This window comes from Centroberyx affinis, unplaced genomic scaffold (assembly GCF_046629955.1).
Source record: "Centroberyx affinis isolate AG114_WGS23_722 - 3 ecotype Tasmania unplaced genomic scaffold, CSIRO-AGI_Caff_v1 ptg007578l_1, whole genome shotgun sequence".
NCBI lineage: Eukaryota > Metazoa > Chordata > Actinopteri > Beryciformes > Berycidae > Centroberyx > Centroberyx affinis.
The window spans coordinates 110,001-128,907 of NW_027283823.1; the positions used below are offsets into that span (position 1 = coordinate 110,001).

At 40.8% G+C, this 18,907-nt stretch overlaps 1 protein-coding gene across 1 annotated transcript in view; it reads right to left on the reverse strand.

The window, feature by feature from the left end:
* Nucleotides 1-18,907, reverse strand: part of pcdh15b (protocadherin-related 15b) — a 125,996-nt gene that overhangs the window by 98,498 nt on the left and 8,591 nt on the right. The window contains exons 2-7 of the mRNA XM_071513849.1: nt 17,333-17,347; nt 16,340-16,405; nt 8,779-8,939; nt 7,459-7,614; nt 3,400-3,519; nt 2,204-2,314 (exon numbers count right to left, since the gene is read on the reverse strand). Of these exons, the coding sequence (XP_071369950.1) occupies nt 2,204-2,314; nt 3,400-3,519; nt 7,459-7,614; nt 8,779-8,939; nt 16,340-16,405; nt 17,333-17,347 (629 nt within the window). The remainder of the gene's footprint in view (nt 1-2,203; nt 2,315-3,399; nt 3,520-7,458; nt 7,615-8,778; nt 8,940-16,339; nt 16,406-17,332; nt 17,348-18,907) is intronic.

Here is an 18,907-nt window from a genome sequence, read left to right on the forward strand (position 1 = left end):
CAATAGCAGCTGCTCAGCAAATTCACAGAAAACACAACAGGCCCATTCATCTGAATAGTCAATACACCTGCTGTGTTTTCAGTTTTTATTTCAGGATAATTAAGAGATAAACAGAAAATGTTGGGGTTTTTTTGTAAAGCTCTCAGAACAAAATAGCCAATGCAGGCAACTCTAACTCTGTACAGCTGAATAATCAATACAGTTGTCACCCGTTCACCTTCAGCTCAGGAAGAAACGCCACTAAAGCTCTTGCTTTTGTATGGAGCTCTTAGAAAAAACATGGTGGCAACCGATTCACAAGAAAGTCTTAAAGGATAAAGGATTTTTTTTTTTTTGTGCCAATCGTCTAGGTTGACCTCTCCTTTAGATTCTTCCAGGTTTGTCTGCACACAGTCAGCATGGTTGGAGATACCAGGAATCATTTTCTGAACCTAAGCCTTCATCAGCCTGTGTGATGAAGTCTTAGTGCTGAAACACGTTCACAAGAGTCTGCACCCTGAAGGCAACAAGAAGAGTTTGGAGGTGAGCGAGCTATTTCTTTATTCTTTATTCTAAGAAACCATTTGCTGACATTATTGTACAGTATGAAAAAACTTCCACAAGACTTGAAAATTACCCGAGCTAGTAGATGATCCATCACAGTGAGGATGATGCCTTTATTTGGTTTTGTCAAAGTTTCTGTTCTATCGTTATTTAATTGTGCCCAAGTTGCGTGTTTTCATATCAATGTGTGCATTACATTGTGCTGCGCTTACTGTCAATAGCCCGACACCCACAGGGAGAAATGGAAGTCACACATTAAGAAGAAATAATCTCTCAAAAACATGTCGCCTTACAACTTTATTGTCACATCCATGTCTTCTTATTCAGGGTCTTTGTTAGCCGGGACAACAGTTAATTTCAAGCTAAATTTGACACTGTAAAGTCTGTATTTTAAAAACACTGAAAAAGGAGTAAATATAAAAAAATCTAATTACATGCAGCATGTGTTGCAAAATGATTGGGGGAAATGTAAAGTAGACATAGACAGTAGTAAATGAGCGTTACATTTTTCCTGACTCTTACTTTTTTTTGGATTTACTTGTATTTATAACTGTAAAATATTTGTTTGTGTTTGTAATAGGTGTAAACACTGAAATTAAACAGACCTGTACTTTGAGTTACAATGGAGTACGAAAGTTGGAAAAACAGCATATTTTCCATTCACTAGTCAAATTCTTTAAGCTTATATGTGAATATACTTTAATTGTACATGGCAAAATCAATTACTGCTTTATTTGTCCTGACATGCCCCACTGAAAAAGTCAATCTCATTCCAAATGTGTTACTTTTTTTTTTTTTTTTTGCCTTTTTTTCTTGGTTATACATGCTCTCTAAGAGTCTTTACTGAGAATTAATATTCCACAAATTCACAGACACTCAAAACACTCATTACTATATTCAGATGAACAATGAACATGTCAGAGTTCTGAGTAGTCAGAAACACATTAATCTTTCTGTGTACTGCTGGGTTTTAATAAAGCTTTCAGAGTAAATGGGCCTTGAGACATATGAATATTTACCAGTGTACTTTGCCGAGAAATAAAGCTTTTGTAAGCAAGGATTTCCTGTCACAACAACAACCTTAATGGCATAATCAGCAGCTTAAACCATTTTCTCTTGTGTCTCAATTGTATATCCTTCAAGCTTCTAACCCCTCTTCCCCACTGAATCGGAATCTGTTTTGTGTGTTAAGTGATAATAACTATATTTATAGATCACTTTCTAAATAAAGGGTACAAAGTGCCGTGAAATAAAAGGAACAAAAGAATCATATTAACAAAGCCATTAGTGATAATAAAGGAAAGACTTCATTCCCTTAAGGCCCACTCCACAGAGCAGAAATAGAAATAGCGCAAGCCTGTGTAACAGTAATTTTACCATGATAATACAAATTTACATAAAAATAACAACACTCTAGGCTGTAGACTATACTCCTACTCAAGTGGGAGGGCTTTTATTTTCTTATAACATATCACTGCTTTCAGATGAAAACCTTACGCTTCCAAAAAAACCTCATTTTCACATTTATGCCCACAGACTGGGCTTTGGTCACTGGGTCAGACTGAGTTTGTCCTTGATACCCACACATATGCGTGCACAAACACACACACGCACACACACACACACACACACACACAAAGATACACACAAACAAACTCACATTAGCCTGTATGATGACCAGGTATCGTGTTATATCCTCATAGTTGAGTCTTTCTCTGAGAATCACGGAGCCAAACAGCGTCAGGGGGATGTCAAAGGTTCTGTTGGCCGTCTGGAACACACACACACACACACACACACACACACACACACACACACACACACACACACACACAGTGAGTCACTTAATCTTTGAGTGATTTAGCAGTTTGTTTTATACTTACACCAGAGTTTCCACACAAGGTAACACAAGTAAAAGCAGTGGTATAGTAGTAGCAGCCATAGCAATAAAAGTAGTTCTAGTAGTAGTTCTAGTAGTAGTAATAGTAAAAGTAATTGCAGTAGTAGTAGTATTCCTTCATCAGCGTACATACAGTATACACAGCTAAAGAACAATGAGGTAAGGACAAGGGAGAAGAAGAGAGATGAATTGAGAAAGAGGAGAGAGGAAGCAACAGAGATAGAAGTGGAGAAAGAGGAGAGATTTACATTTTAACTGGGCTCAAATGATTTGTAGTACACGTATTCGTATTCATACAAATGCTTAAGAACTACAAATCCTGTATGCTTTGGCAACGTAAGAATGATCTTGTCATACCAATAAAGCTTCTTGAATTGAACAGAGAGAATAGAGAGCATGAGTGAAGATTAAAGAGAGTATGCCATGTCTGATCTCATGAAGTAAATGAGACAATCATCAGCCATAATTAACTAATCGTTGAACAATGCATGGCCAGAGTTAACACACGGCTCAATACTAAGTGGTCCATCTGTTCCCCAGGTCAAATGCTTTTGATATAATTGGTGCAAAACAGGAGTGTCAGTTCACTAAACTCTGAGCTACAGTCCCTGTATCTAATATCATCTGCCACCAAAACGTCCAAACATGCTTAGTTCAACTAAACCGTGGACAAAGTAAAGCAAGGACTGACAAGATATTATTATTTGGTCAATATGCTTAATTTTCTAGACATATGAACTTTCTTTTTTAATCTGGCTTCTGAGTGAATATTTAGTGATTTTTGCTTGATCTTTGCTCTTTATTTATCATGATAAATACTACAAGATCAAATTTGGACTCACTTAATGCCACACTTTACCATACCCAGTTGAGACCCACACAACATGACATATCTAGTCTGTATAACCTGGCTAAGTCAGGCTAGGAACAGTCCAGTGTTCAGATGGATGACCTACCGGGTCATTAGGGTTGTACTGGATGGTGTACTCTATCTGTCCGTTGGGTCCGTCGTCAATGTCCATCGCCCCGTTGTTCCCCGAGAAACCGGAGAAGATAGTGGTTCCTATCGGCGTCAGCTGGAAACACGGCAAGGACAGGGTGTAAGAATTCAAATTCCATCTCCTTCCAGTGTGAAATCAGTCTAGAATTTACAAGTCACAGTCTGACATGGGATTAGCGTTTCCTAAACATATTGAAATATTCTGACTTTGTATGTGTGTGTGTGAAGGATGTGGGCATTGAATAGACGTCCTTCAACAAGCTGCAATATCAATTGCACTCTCATCCCACGCTATAGAGAGCAGTCCAAACAAACACACACACACACACACATACACACAAACCCAGGACACAGTGGGCAAATGGTATACTTCTTAAACCAGGCGCACACTACACAACTGTCAAACACCTAAAATCTCTTTACCGCCCACATTAAACAACCTTCTTCCCTGTAGTTTCTTCACTCGCCAACACAATGGTGCACACACTGGTACATTGTGACAGATGGGGGGGGGGGGGGGTCACACATTAAAAAATTCTCCACTTGGATTTGGTCATGAGAGATCTCGATTCCCCACTGTTTCTCACCAAAACGAACGCAGAATGTGACTTTGAGTTTCACCTTATTGTGGTAAAATGCTGCTTGAGAAGGAGAAGCAGCTTGCAGCGCTTTGTGTTCACTCATCTGTGCTGAAAAAAACAAAAAAAACAAAAGAGGGCTAGATGCCAAATTTGAGGGAACGGTTGGAGAGACGTGGGCAGCATGGGTTGTCTGTTCTGCAGAGAGTTGGAGATAAATTATAAAATCTAAATAATGAAGTCCAATCAAAATAACTAGCTAGACTGTGCATTGCTTGATGTTTGTACAGTGTGTGTAGTGTCATCTAGGGAATACTTTGTGTCAGATCTCAAAAACTGGCACAGCTAAATCGCGCAGTGTGTCCGGCCACCTGGGCCACCATGACACCCTTATGTATGTGTTTCTTTTTGTTTGTTTTTTTTTCAGATTGTTTTGCGGCATTTTTGCCTTTATTTGATAGTTCACAGTGAAGACAAACAAAGATTGAGAGAGAGAGAGGGAGGGTTGGTTGGAATGCGACAAAGGTCCCAGGTTGGATTCCAACCCAGGACGGTTACATGGTTCGTGCCAACTGAGCCACAAGATGCCCCAGCTTTATATTCTTGTTTACAGTCTATTCTTCTGTTTTTAATCTACGTTTCTTTACTGTATTTATTGCAATTTGCTGCTGCAACGACCTAATTTCCCCATGGTAATGATTAAAGTTTCATCTAATCTTGATTCTGTCTGTGCCTCTCTTTATCTGCGTTTTTTTTTCTCCCTCTGTCTCTCTCTAGGTCTTTCACATGCAAACACACACACACACGACTCAACCCCTGCTCTCTCTTCTTCTCTCTCTCTCTCTCCCCCGCTGCTTCTGTGATTAACATGTGAATATTCGTTACACATCAATGCACCTCTAATACAAGTTTTAGATAAAGCTAGATTATCACTTGGGCAATGCGCAAACCTATATGGGGTGCTTGTGATACAAGTCTTGATAATTTTCTGCAGAAGTCAAGATAGGAAAGTCTAGAGAAGCAAGGATGTGGCGGGTGAATGTCAGGTTTGGGAGTTGTTTTGTGCGTTTGGTGGATATATTGACAGGATGAATTTGGGTGTTATTAGCCCTGCTTTCTACTATAGGTATACCCCGGGTTTAGTTTAGTTTAGTTAATTAAAGTCCCTTAAATAAATGTCCGTTTTGCTGCTCTCTATCACTGACTGACATAACACAACAGTGATTCAACCTATACCCAGTTCATGAAAGCTTTTACATGTTTCCGGCAGCAGCAACAGCAGTTTGTTTGGAATAAATAGAAGAAGAACTGGGTAGATAGCATGAGCACCAATAGCCACCCTGGCTGAACAGACAAAGAAAACAGCGACACCTACAGAAACTCAAACTTCATCAACAGGAATTCCAAAGAAAAAGACGTTACAGTACTGGCCACACTGTTCGACTGTGATCTGGGGGAAGTGCAGTGCAAAAGCACCTCAGCAATGGCTGCTTATCACTAAAGATGCTGCCAAAACCACAACTTGGTGTCACTTTGCCACTTTTCCATCTCATGAATCTATTCCACACCAAGGCACCGGTGCCAACTCTCAAATCAGCCACAAGGATCAGCTTGTTCGTACCAGAAATTTTCCACAACAAACTCGTAAAATGTGTTCTTGATGTTCTTATAAATAACGACATTGTTTGTCTGTGTGTCTTTATCTATCTCTCTCTCTCTCTCATCTTCTCTGCCTCTCACTTTCTCGCTCTTGTTTATTGTTAGTAGAAGACAACCAAAAGCAAGTTCAGTGCAGATAAAGCAGGAGGTAACCTTGAATCTGTCTCTCACTATTAAACTGACTGCATTAGTTGGTTACAGTTCTGGGGATGACAGGAGGGAATTAGACAATAGCCGTCTACCTAATGAGCAGATTTGCACTCAAATCTGAATAAATCTAGTCCTGCTTTTGAATTATTACCCCCACCTGAATAAATGTACTCTCATTTTTAAATTATTACCACCAAACTGTCCACGCTTGCCTCGGCCCGGCAGAGGAATCATATTTCAGAGTTTTTACGATGCATCTCCTAAATTGTACGGTAGTCGTTCAGGTGAACGGAGCAAATTATTTTAGTAGAAGTAATGAGAAACTGGAGAGTTGGAGGGGGGTGATAAAGAGAGAGGGAGATGGAGAAGGAGAGAGAGAGAGAGGGAAAAATAGAGAACGGGAGAAATAGAGAGGGTGGCAGAGGAAAGGTGGGAGGTTGAGAAATGGAGAGGTAACGAAGTGAGAGAAATAGAGAGCTGGAAGAAAGAAGATGTGGTGAAGGAGGAGGAGAAGGGGAGAGAGGGCAAAAAGGGGGAAAGTTACAAACATGGAGCAAAAGGAAAATGAATGGCCGAGAGAGAGAGAGAGAGAGAGATAGAGGTTGAGAAAGAAACAGAGGGATTGAGTTGGACAGGCTGTGGAAGACTATATAATGAGATCTTCTACCAGGTCTGCCTAGAGGCGGGTGCTGGCAGCGGGCTACATGAATGCTTGTCCAGTTTAAGTCTGAACCTCTTCTAGTTAAACCCTGCTTCCCCGGACTGCGGACGCCTCACTAACTGTGGGAATGGCAGCTTAAAGACTATTTTAGCTTTAGAATAGCAGATTTAGATCCTTTCCATGGCTGCCCAAAAAACTCTCTGCTTTTCCCTACTTACAGCGCTGCCCTTCAACCACAGGCTGACAGCAAAACGCCCTGTACAATGCTATTTGATGGAAGATTTTATCTGAAGCGCATTGCAGTATGCAGTGCGCTTATACCAGCATATATTTTTGAGTATAGGTGCATTGGACATGGAGGCTGTAACCTTGGCATTGTCAGTGCCACACTTGACCCATTGCGCAACACGGGAAAAGCTCTTGTGCGGTACAACTGATACAAGTGTTATTCATGCTGGCCTGGACTACAGCCTCCTCCCATGGTCTCCGGTCTCAAACCCATGAGTCCTGTACCTGCCAGCGTGATAGACAGCGGTGCTGCAGGGTGAGCGAAATAAATGGCTCCTAAATTAGGTGAAGGACAGTAAAGTATTTCCACCGCAGTGAGTTTTATGAAATTCTTTGACTCCGCTACTCAGGGTTTTTTAGAAAAGGTGCCTGTGTGTGAGAGAGAGAGAGAGAGAGAGAGAGAGAGGAAGTGTGTGTGTGTGGGTATGACTTAAATCACTTTCAGGGACACAAACCAGACTTAAGACCAGTTGATTGGGGACGGCTTGTGCAATTGGGGACAAAAGCCGTGTCCCCAATTGGTAAAAAGCTGATTTTCAGTGGTTAAGGTTAGGGTTAGGTTTAGGCAAGTAGTGGTTATGGTTATGGTTAGGGTAAGTCTCCAGGAAATGAATGTAAGTCTATGTAAATACCCCAAAAGTGACATAAGTAAGACTGTGTGTGTGTGTGTCTGTTTTACCTCATTGATGGCGACGTAGTATGTTGGGTGCCGGAAGCGCGGGGCGTTGTCGTTGCGGTCTCGAACAACGATGCGGACCTCGTGCAAAATCACCGTGCCGATCAGCTCGTTGGTACACTGCACCTGAACAACAATGGACTGAATGTACGAGGGGGGCTGGAGGAGATAGATAGATAGACAGATAGATAGATAGATAGATAGATAGATAGATAGATAGATAGATAGATAGAGAGGAGAGAGAGAGAGCAGTTAGTCTCGGCTTACTTCATTAAATGAAACTGACAACAAAATTAAAATTTTAGCAAAAACTAAGTGCTGAAGGTGCTACTGTACCATTTTAACATCAATAAATCATTACCAATTACCGTGAACAAACAAGACCATTGTTGAGAAGACTGACAGCCTCTATTGGCCTCTGCGCTGTATTGTACATCGTGTGACACCGGGTCTGATTTCATGAGAAATCTGCTGTTTTGCTTTACGGCACAAAACAGGAAGAGGCCCACTGTTCGTCCAGCACAAACAGAGCTAAAGCTTTCAGTTTCTCACAATGGTGCAGCAAGTGAAAGGCTGATAATCCTCTTCAGCAAAGTGAAAGAGAAAACCTTTGACCAATGAAGCAAAGTAGCAGCAACATCCTCTTTTGTGACAGGAAGCAACAGGATTTATGGGAAATGATAATTCTGAGAAACACTAGAATTAACAATACCACTGATGTGAGATAAAGGCCAGCCATCTTGACCATAGTCTCATTTGTTTACTGTAATTTGACAATGGCATGTATATGTTTAAAAATCTATAGCACTTTTAAAGACCCCATGAAATAGCATCTTCACTTCCTGGATTTGATGCTGTTGAAACAGCATGTTGGGGCGGGACATAACGCAGTGAAGGATCATTCAAAATTGTAAACCGATGTAATATGAGTCAGGGAGAGAAAGGCAATTTTATTTGATGGGAGGAGTCCAGAGCGGCGGGATTGGTCAAAAATCTGATGGTTTTATTGGTTAGAAATTTATATTTATGCCTGCTAGTGCAGCATGAGGTCACCATGAATGATACTAATGATAGTAAAAGTAATGGGAGTTCATTTCATGGGGACTTTAAGTAAGTTGAGCATAAGCTAGACTAGGCTGAGTAGACTAGGCTAGCCAAACTAGAGTCCAATAAATTAAAAAAAGACCGGAACAAAACAGAACAATATAGAGCAAATAAGAGTAACATAAAAAACAAACAGGGCAGAAAAATCAGAGGAAAAAAGACCAGAACAAAACAGAGCAGCACAGACTTGACTGGAATAAAACGGTACAGTTGTCTTACATCTCTGTCCAGAACCCGTCCGGTGCTGTTGAGGTACAGGGCTTGTTTGGAGGCGTCGAGGATCACCCAGTAGTCGTTGTTCTCCCTTAGAGACAGAGAGATGGTACGGTCCGGACCCTGCGCCACACCGTTAATCTGCATGTTCTCCACCAACAGGGTTCCTGCAAATACAATTAAAAATAACTTTATTAGTCAAACAGCTAGAGAGAGAGACCTAGAAAGTCCTATGAACCATACCACACTGCATGTTCTCCACTAACAGAGTTCAAGGTACAATATAATAAATTCAATAGAAAATATAGTCAAAGAAAACGAAACAGACAGAAATAGTCCAAGCGCAACCCTCCACTACTCTGTTAATCTTCATGTTCTCAATAAAAGACGTCCTTGGAAATACAAAACATCATTATTAGTATGATAGAAAAGAAGCGAGCGAGAGAGAGAGACCAAAAAGCATGTGGAATGTTATTAAATTGAATTAAGAGAGACAGACAGGGGGTGGGAGCTAATCTGTTTGCATGAAATACCTGGAATAGTTAAGACTAATTGGAACAAAAAATACAGTAAATGTTTCAGAGAGAGAGAGAGAGAGAGAGAGAGAGAGAGAGAGAGAGAGAGTTCTCTCTGGTCGATCCATCTGAGTGTTTTTGACCAATAAGGTTCCTGGAAATGAATAAAAATAAACTTTTTAGTGAGACAGTCCGAGACTGTAGAAATGGAATAAAACTTGATTTATTTAATGCAGCAAAGTGACTCTGGAGCCAGAGGTCTTCTGTTTACCTGCATGTTCACCACCAATAAGGTTTCTGGAAATGCAATACAAAATAAATTAATATTAGTGTAATACGCACAGACAGACGTGCGTTTGGTTTGAGGCAAGCCATGCACATTATCTCTCAGTCAACAGAAAAGAGCCAGTGAAAGTTGAAGTGGGAGCAGAAAAAGACGAGGGGTCACAGAAAATAAGTTTCAGAGGGAGAAAGGAAGACAGAAGGTGAATCAGACAGACGTCTGGGAGCCAAAATAATGTCCTATCCAACTTTATCAGTATCACTGTGATTGACAGAGTCGATGAAAGCTGAGTACCGCTGCCAAGCTTCACAAGGTTTTCAATATTGTTTCTATTGGTATCTCGATATCAAGACTCCCACACAGACCAAAGATATAATAAAAGCAAAAAAAAAACTGATGGATTTGAACGGAGACATTTGAACTGCAATTTTGGTGGTAGGTTTTTTTTATGTATTAAAGTGAACATTGTATGGAAGCCCTGAAAGGCAAGGTGCTTTTTTTTTTTCTTTTTTTTTTTTTAAAATCTCATTCAGACAACTTGTCCAGACGAGATACAAAGTCATTTTGACAAGTTACTAAGACTTCGCCAAATTCGGGTCAGTCATCAGTTAAGCAGTACTCGCTCACCTCATACAGTAATGATCGCTCGCCCAGTGTTAGTCATGGCTTTGCAACCACAGTGCAAAAAAGTTTTTTTGCTGGCGAATATTTTAGTTACAACTAGGTTGAGCTGGCAACGCAGTTTTGCCTAACAGGTGTGGAATTTAATAAGTTTGGACAATGCTAATGAAACATTTTGACAAACAGGCTACTGTGTGATACTACTGAAAGACAGCTAACCTACCAGAGCATAACAATATAATAGAGTGGGTCTATTCTTCTTGACAATACATTGGTAAATGATGTGGTTATCCTGATTATTCCAGTTTACAGCATCTGGACTTGTCTGTCTATTTATTTTGTGTATGAACAAGCAGAGCAATTCAAAGTGAGTCCTCTTCCCGTTTTGGTTGAGGCTCCATGTTTGTGCCCTAAGTCAATCCTGCACATTTCATGAGAAATTGTATCCGGGACAAATAGAATAAACCAATTTACACAGTGACACTCTCATTTGTCTACAGCTGTTATACTATACTAACAAAATTAATTTGAGAATGATATATTGAGGTAAATATTCTACATGTACAGGCTTTAACCGGTTTAACTGTACTGCTCCAAATCAGGAGGGACCAATTACCTGGTCCTACACACTGCATTATTAATAAGAAACTATGGGGTGTGTGTGTGTGTGTGTTTGTGTGTGGGTGTATAAGGTTACCCTTTGGCCCATTAGTTTGATGTTGCAGGTGTGCAGCAGAAACTATGGGTTCTGTGTGTGTGTGTGTGTGTGTGTGTGTGTGTGTGTGTTTTCAAAAATGATGTTGGAGAGGGGAGAAAGAACAGAAATTAATAAAGAACTACACTTGGTATCTGGCGACCCGTAACTCTTGACTACTCTTAGATTGGTACACCTGCACACCTGCACACACACACACACACACACGCACACACACACACACACACAAAGTTTGGCTTGTTATCAGGCATGTGGCGTGTCTGCAGCTTGTCCTAATCTGCTGGCTTCGCTGACAGCCAATCAACCTACTGGGTCACAAATCAGTGTATGTGTGCATGTGTGTGTTTGAGAGAGAGAGAGAGAGAATGAGATGGAGAGAGCTAGACAGAGAGAGAAAGAGAAAGAGATGGGCGGAGGGAGAGGTTACAGGAGAAACAAGGGATTGTGTGTGTGTGTGTGTGTGCGTGTGTGCATGCTGGAAAGCATCTCATACTTTCCCTCCATGTACACGCCAACACACACACCCACACACACACACATACTCGACAGTCTTATATCTGATCTGCCAGATATAAAATTGGGTCATGGCCTTCTGTGCTACCATGTAAACCGTGTCAAATGCCTTGCTGTGATTCGTTGATGTTAAGTAAACGGGGAAATTTAATGAAATTGGTTTCTTTATATGAGAAATGGGATCGAAAATGGAATTCATTAAGAAAGTTTCATTCCTCCCCATCTTCTGGTTATTTCTCTTCTATTTTTTTTCTTTAATGAAAGAGAGATAGCGCCTACACGTTGTGTAACTGTATCTAATTTAATTCCATAGACCATCGAATATAAATCAGTTCTTTTCACAGTGACCTCACTTTATGTGTGGGACTGAATACAGCACTCAACAGCACCTGATTAAATTAACCCATGTTAAAGCATACAGGCAGAACTACATGTGTAGCTGTGCGTGTGTGTGTGTGTGTGTGTGTGTGTGTGTGTGTGTGTGTGTGTGTGTGTGTGTGTGTGGCAAGAGAGAGACGAGAGAAAGAAGAGGTCAAGGAAGAGAAGGAGAAACACAGATCAATTAAGAGAGAATGAGAGAACTGAAAATGATAGCACAAGAGAGTAAGGAGAGAAAGATTGGGTTGAATGCGAGGGTGATGGAAATAAAGAAGAATGAGAAATGGGGGGGGGAAATAGAGAGACAATCAGCATTGTGGTGGTGCGTTAATAGTGTTTTTTACAGGACATTAGCTAGACTGAATGTGACTACTGGTCTCGGCCAGGTATAAAAACTAATCATCACAACTACCAAGTCCTGCCTCTACAGCTCTGAGAGGGAAAAAAGAAAGAGAGACACAAAGAGAATAGATAGGTAGGAGAAGAGATGTAACAGAGGGTAACAGAGGGTAGATGTAACAGAGGTGTTCCCTTATGATGCTGGAGGTTATAGTTTATCTATATTATAGTTTATTATAGTTATAGTTTATTACAACTACATCACTGGGTAGGACAGACAAACATGTATATACACAGTTAGATAGAACCGTGTTTACCATTTATCACACTGGTATCATCACTATGAACCTGTTAATTTGGATAAGGTCAGATATAGCCTTTCCTTGTCATCCTGTCTTCAGAAGTAAGGAAGGGTAGTAAAGGAAGGAAGGAAAGGAGACAGGAGACAAAGAAGTAAAGGGAGGAGGCAAAAAAACACGCCCAATATCAAAGCCAATTCACTGCCAGTTGTTCTGTCTTAGCTCTTGCCAAACGATAACCTCTCTAGCTGGCAATAAAACAGATAACAGCCCTGCTACAATATACCAGCACTATAACTTCATCCATTCCAGATGAAATGACTATTGGCTGTTTGAATGATTACTGGGGGTGGGGCATTGTGAAACAATTACAGGGCAATTTGTCTGGCACAGTGTGAGAGAAGTCAGGTGAACTGATATTTTTTTTTCAGGAGAAGTTTGGGAAGAAAAACGAGCCGGAAGCCTCAGGTGTGTGCCTGAAGTTAACACTTAACATGTTTACCATTGATTTTTGCAGTCTGCGTAAGTTCTGCTCCCATGGTTATACTTTGTTTATTCATAAACAGAGGGGTATTTGTGATCAGGATATGAAGATTCATATTAAGAGCTTAATTTGAGTATGACCTTAGCCAGGATATGAACTCCACAATCCTGTGTGCATGTAAACACAGTGAATATAAAAACTTGAGGACAGTTTTTCTTTAGCTAATGTGTTTTGCTGCTGGGAGGCTTTGCTGTACATGTATGGAATGACAAGAATAGAAATTTTATTTGGCTTAAGGCTCAACACATTATTATCAGTGGTCAAGCTAGATTAGTAAGGCAGAGTGTATTCACAGCAGTGGGCTAATAATGTTGGAGCGATGAGGTAAAATGATTGTATACTATTACATGCAATTTCGTATGCTGGTGTAGTTGGTATTATCTGCTAAATGATAAATTTAATGCATCAAGCCGATGTGACTGCTGTGTGTGTGTGTGTGTGTGTGTGTGTGTGTGTGTGTGTGTGTTATTGGGACAGCTGCTAAACTGCAGGGACTACCAGGCAAAAAAATGGATTTTTGCTAAATGTGTGTGTCCATCTATGTGTGTGTGTGTGTGTGTGTGTGTGTGTGTGTGTGTGTGTGTGTTAGGGAGACAGAGAGAGAGTAGGACAGACAGACACACACACAACTATCCACTCAGGCTAATCTCCCTTTTACTAGATATTATTAAAATCACACCTCTCATTTCAATATGATCTTATTTTATTGCATTTCCCTGAGCAAAAACCTAACTTGCCTCTCTCTCTCTCTCTCCCCTCTCTCTTTCCTCTGTCTCTCTCCCTTTCGCTAACACCAACCCAAGATAATCACCCTAAAGCTAGATACTCTATTAAATCCATAACACTATTTCACAGCCACAGAGCAATACATGGCATTATGCATACAAATCATTCCAATAACAAATTATTCTTCAACAGCGCTGTTAGGAAGATTACTTCTCACACAAACAGGGACACACATACACACACACACACACACACACACAGTAACATACTTGTACATGTACATTCAGATACACACATAAACATGTGCTTATACAGATGGACAAACCTTGAAATACCCATTACAAAAGAGAAGCAGGCACACACACATACACACACATATATGCAGAGAGACTTAGTGTGTGCACACACACAACTACGTGCGCACACATTCTAGCTCCCCTAGGTTTTAACCTCCAACAAGGATAATCATCCTATTGCAAGACACTCCATTAACTGGATAATACCATTTTACAACCAAATGTATTACTTTATGAATACAAATTACATAAGTCAATGTTTTTTCTCAATCATTCACACATATGCAAAAACACAAATAGCAGACGCAGCCGTGCATTAAGACATGTATCTGCAAATGTATAGACAGATGCACACGCACACACGCACACACACACACACATACACACTCAATCTCTTAAGGTGAACATCAGCTCCCTCAGCCAATCTGCCAGACTAATGATCCTATTGCTATATAATGCATTAAAACAAACTATGCTACTTCACACGTTAATGTTAAATGGGATAAAAAACAGGGTTGGTGGAGAGTTGCAATAGTTTATAATTTTGAAAAAAAAAAAAAAACATTTAGAAAATACAATTTTCAGGGCAAAGAAAGTGAATGAGGCACACTCTCCCCTGCCTCTGCCCTTGAGGTGCCTTTGAGCAAGGCACTTATGCTGCGTTCACATCTTATCGGAAGAAGCAAAAGAACAGGATCTCATCTCAACTTGGAAGCATTCATGTGTTTAACTCACCGGGACACCCACATCCAAAATCCTTTTTATTTCTGAATATAAAATCAACCATCAACAAACTGCAGCAGATATTACTCGCTTTTCTTGGTAGAGTTGATTGTATTACTGCCGTTATAACTGATCATTTGGATTTGTATTATCTTAGACTGCCGACATCGATGCATTCCTTGGTATGTTTACCACCTGCGTTGACATACTTCTGCAAGTTACTTACATATGTCTGACTTGTAATTACCACTTGGAAGTTGATGTGAACGGCAGGTCATATTTACGGTAAGTCCGATATGTGAACGAAGTATTAACCCTAAATTGCTGTAGTTGTTCAGTGGCCAACAGTAGGCAGGTGTACAGGGGTGAATGTGTGTAACTGCATGGATTTCAAGCGTGGCAGTGCTGGGAAAGAGCATGCCTGCTCAGTAATAAAAAATAAAAAAGGTAAAGGTAAAATTGGAAGGAATAAGAGAGTGGCTAGCTAAATACGATGCATTAAAGCATCAACAGATAGAGACAAGCCAGCCGGGAGCAGGGTGCAGCTGTCTGGCTGGGGTTGCTGCTAATCTCTCTCTCTGTCAGTTAGCATTACAGTGATCAGTTGTCACCATTTTAGACTTTGTTGAAAAGTAAATGACATGGCAAACATTATGACAGGTCAACAATAATACCAAACTGACATTTAGATTTAGCTCACAGACGTTCTATATACACTGGATTTGAACGGGAGTTTACAGTATAAACTGGGGGCACTAGTGTGATTTGACCACATAGTCCCGCCTCTCCTTGTGCATATTACCTCTCCCACCAAAAATGATTGTGTTGTTGTGGTGAATACAAATTTGGGCCTTAATTGGGTTGTTGGGGCTAACTAAAGGTTCTGTCTCTTCTGGTTTGCGTAATCAGTACACACACAACCACATCTTCATAGTCAGAGCCCTGCAGGTATCAACATAATATATACTGTATATATATTTAAAAATATCTCTCTTCTAAACCGCTGACGATCACTCTTTCTGTCTGTCTGTCTCTCTCTCTCTCTCTCTTTTTGTTTGTTAGTGTATCTTTCATTCCCAGCTGAATTCAAAATCAGACCCCCCACCAGCACCCTCCTCTGGGCTCACCACGCACACACACACACACACACACACCCTGAGGTAGTGTCTTGGCTTGTGTGTTTGTTTATATTCCTCTGTACAGTCTAAATGGCAGAACCATCAAACCAGCAACTACTAATTAGCTAAGAAGGGCTGAAACAGTTTCTGGAGACAAAGACACACTGAAGATATTTCCTTTAGTGTTTACATAAAAGGTGTCTAAAAACTTTGGCAGCTTTATTCTTTGTTTAGTCAGCTGATCCAGGGTGGAGAAGACTAGAGAAGAGAAGAGAAGAGAAGAGAAGAGAAGAGAAGAGAAGAGAAGAGAAGAGAAGAGAAGAGAAGAGAAGAGAAGAGAAGAGAAGAGAAGAGGGAATGTGGCTAATTGTCTGAAATATTCATGGCTGCAGGGTTTGAAGTTTGACGCAGAACCAGTGGGTGACACACACTGTGTATATAAGATACACCATCAATGAATAGTGTAGGAGAAGAAGTGAAACAGCTGAGTACTTTACCGTTGGGGCTTTCTTCATCTATGGCAACGATGGTGGCAGGAGGACCCGACCGAGACAGCTTACATTCTGGAAAGAGTACAAAACGTTAACATTGATACAAAAAATATTAACATTAAAATGGATATATTGCAGACAACACCTATGGCTTCATTTAATTGATGCATGATTCCATCTTCATGAATGTTAGTATGTTAGTTGTCTGTTTCTTTTTCAAAATATGTGGCTGCAATCATTTTGTAAGAGTAAGGGTCACCTTTATAAAATGGTTGATTTTGGAATGAGGCTCTCCATCCACAGGACTGATTAAACGATATATGAGAGGGACTACACTGCAACAGGAAGGTAATGAATGGAAGGGAAGGTGAAAACAGGGGAGAAATGGATAAAATGACTGAAGGATAAAAGAGAGGAGCAGGGGGGGAAAAAGACGGGGGAGGTGGAAGGAAGTGGGCAAAGAAGGGGGGGAAATGCAGCATCCATTGTAGATAAATGACAGAGGAGAAAGAGAAGAGAGAGTACAGTAGAGAGCAAGTGTGAATGCGAGACAGAGAGATAGGAAGATAGAGGAAAAGGATGAAAGACAGAGAGACATATAAAAGGGATAGATGGAGGGAGAAAATGACAAAAAAAAGAGAGAGAAACAGAGAGGGAAAACCACAGGAGGCCATGAAGGCAGAGAAAAACACAGAGACAGTAACATAAGGAAAGCAAGAAAGACAGATAATAGCGTGGACTACAGTAGGAAAGAAAGGGATGGTTAGAGGAAAAGAGGATAGAAATGGAACAGAAAAAAGAGGGGAGGTGGAGGAGGGTAGACTAGCTGTTGGAGAGGTGGGAATGGAGAGGCGTGGAGGGAGGTAGAGCTCTTGTTTCCACTGGTGATGATAGATGTAACACCTTACTATCAGCGTGGCAGGGTTACCAGGGGTTAATAAAATATCACAGTCGCTGAACACACAGTTAACAGAGGGAGGCAGAGGAGATAGTTCTTACCCTCATATTGCCAATCTGCAGTTAGAGACGGCCGCAGCCCAGGAGGGAAGGAGAGAAGACAGGAAAGAAGGAAGGAAGGAAGGAAGGGAGCAGGCGAGGAAGTATAGGAAGAAGGAAAAAGGAGAAAAAAGTCAGTTCCATGTAATATACAAGAATAAACCATCAGAGCAAAGAAAGGAAAAAAAAACAACAACCAAAGAGCGTGGGAGTCAAAAAAGAAAAAACGCAGCAAGTGGGTTTGAGGCTTTGAAAAACAGGGTCTGGTTGACAGACAAACATATAAACAGACAGACAGACAGACAGACAGGTAAACACACGGATAACACAGGCAGATAAAAGACAGCAGAATGAGTGAGTGTGTGTGTGTGTGTGTACAGTATACATGTGTGTTGGTCTGCCTATCTCAAGCTTCTGCCCCCCCACACACACTTTTATTACGGATGAGGAGAATTAATTTGACCCGAAACTACAGGCTTAAAATGGTGCTTTTCATAGGGAATAATAGCATCAACCTTCGACAACCTTCCTCGTCCGTCTGTCCTTGTGAGGACATGGAGTACAAGAACAAGCACACACACGCCCACACACGCCCACACACACACACACACACACACACACACACACACACACACACACACACACACACACACACACACACACACACACCAGGCAGAGCCATATTAATGTACATTTGTGGAAGGTGGTTGGGAAAGATCTCACAGGAAAGCTGGAGGACAGATATCTGCTCACTTGGAAAATAGACTTCATGGAACAATGATCTCTCTCTCTGTTTGTCTCTCTCTCTCTTTCTCTGTCTCTCTGTCTCTCTCTCTCTCTCTGTCTCACTCTCTCCAATTAAGCAGTACATCCGTGTGGCAACATAGATTAGCTGAGATTCAGGGGAATTGTTTCTTGTTTCTGGCTATGGGAGACAGTGTTGAATGTTTGCAAATATAGATTGAACTGTCCTAGGGCTCAGAATTAACTATTTTCAAAGCTGGAAACGATGGGTTTTTTAACACATTTTTAACGCAGAGGAGGAGGGTAAAAATGTCTTTAGAAACGAGGCAGTGCTGGGTTCAAATTGCCCCCTGGAACCCAACAAAATGCTAGCTTTTGCCCTTTAGAAAGCTGATTTTTTTCCTTCCCTTTCATTCACAGCGTTTGTCGAATGTGGAGGAGGTTTCATAAATATATATGCATAGTAGCAAATCCGCTAAGATATTAACTGCATTCATGTTTTGCAGATTAGCTCGTTTACAGAACAGATTTGCACGACATATTAGAAAACAAAACAACTGCCCAAATTAGCATCCTCGACCTATCAAATTGTGTCACGCGGCATCGTGCTTATAGGGAAGTTAAAACTTTGCTGTTGTCTGTAACAGCTTTTGACACTTTAAGAGTGCAGCTCAGGTTAGCAATGCAGAAAAAATGCATGAGCTATGGAACAATAGTCACTAGTTACATCACACTCTACCAGCTGGCCTGTGCGTGCGTGTGTGTGTGTGTGTGTGTGTGTGTGTGTGTGTGTGTGTGTGTGTGTGTGTGTGTGCATGTGTGTGTGGTGCGCGT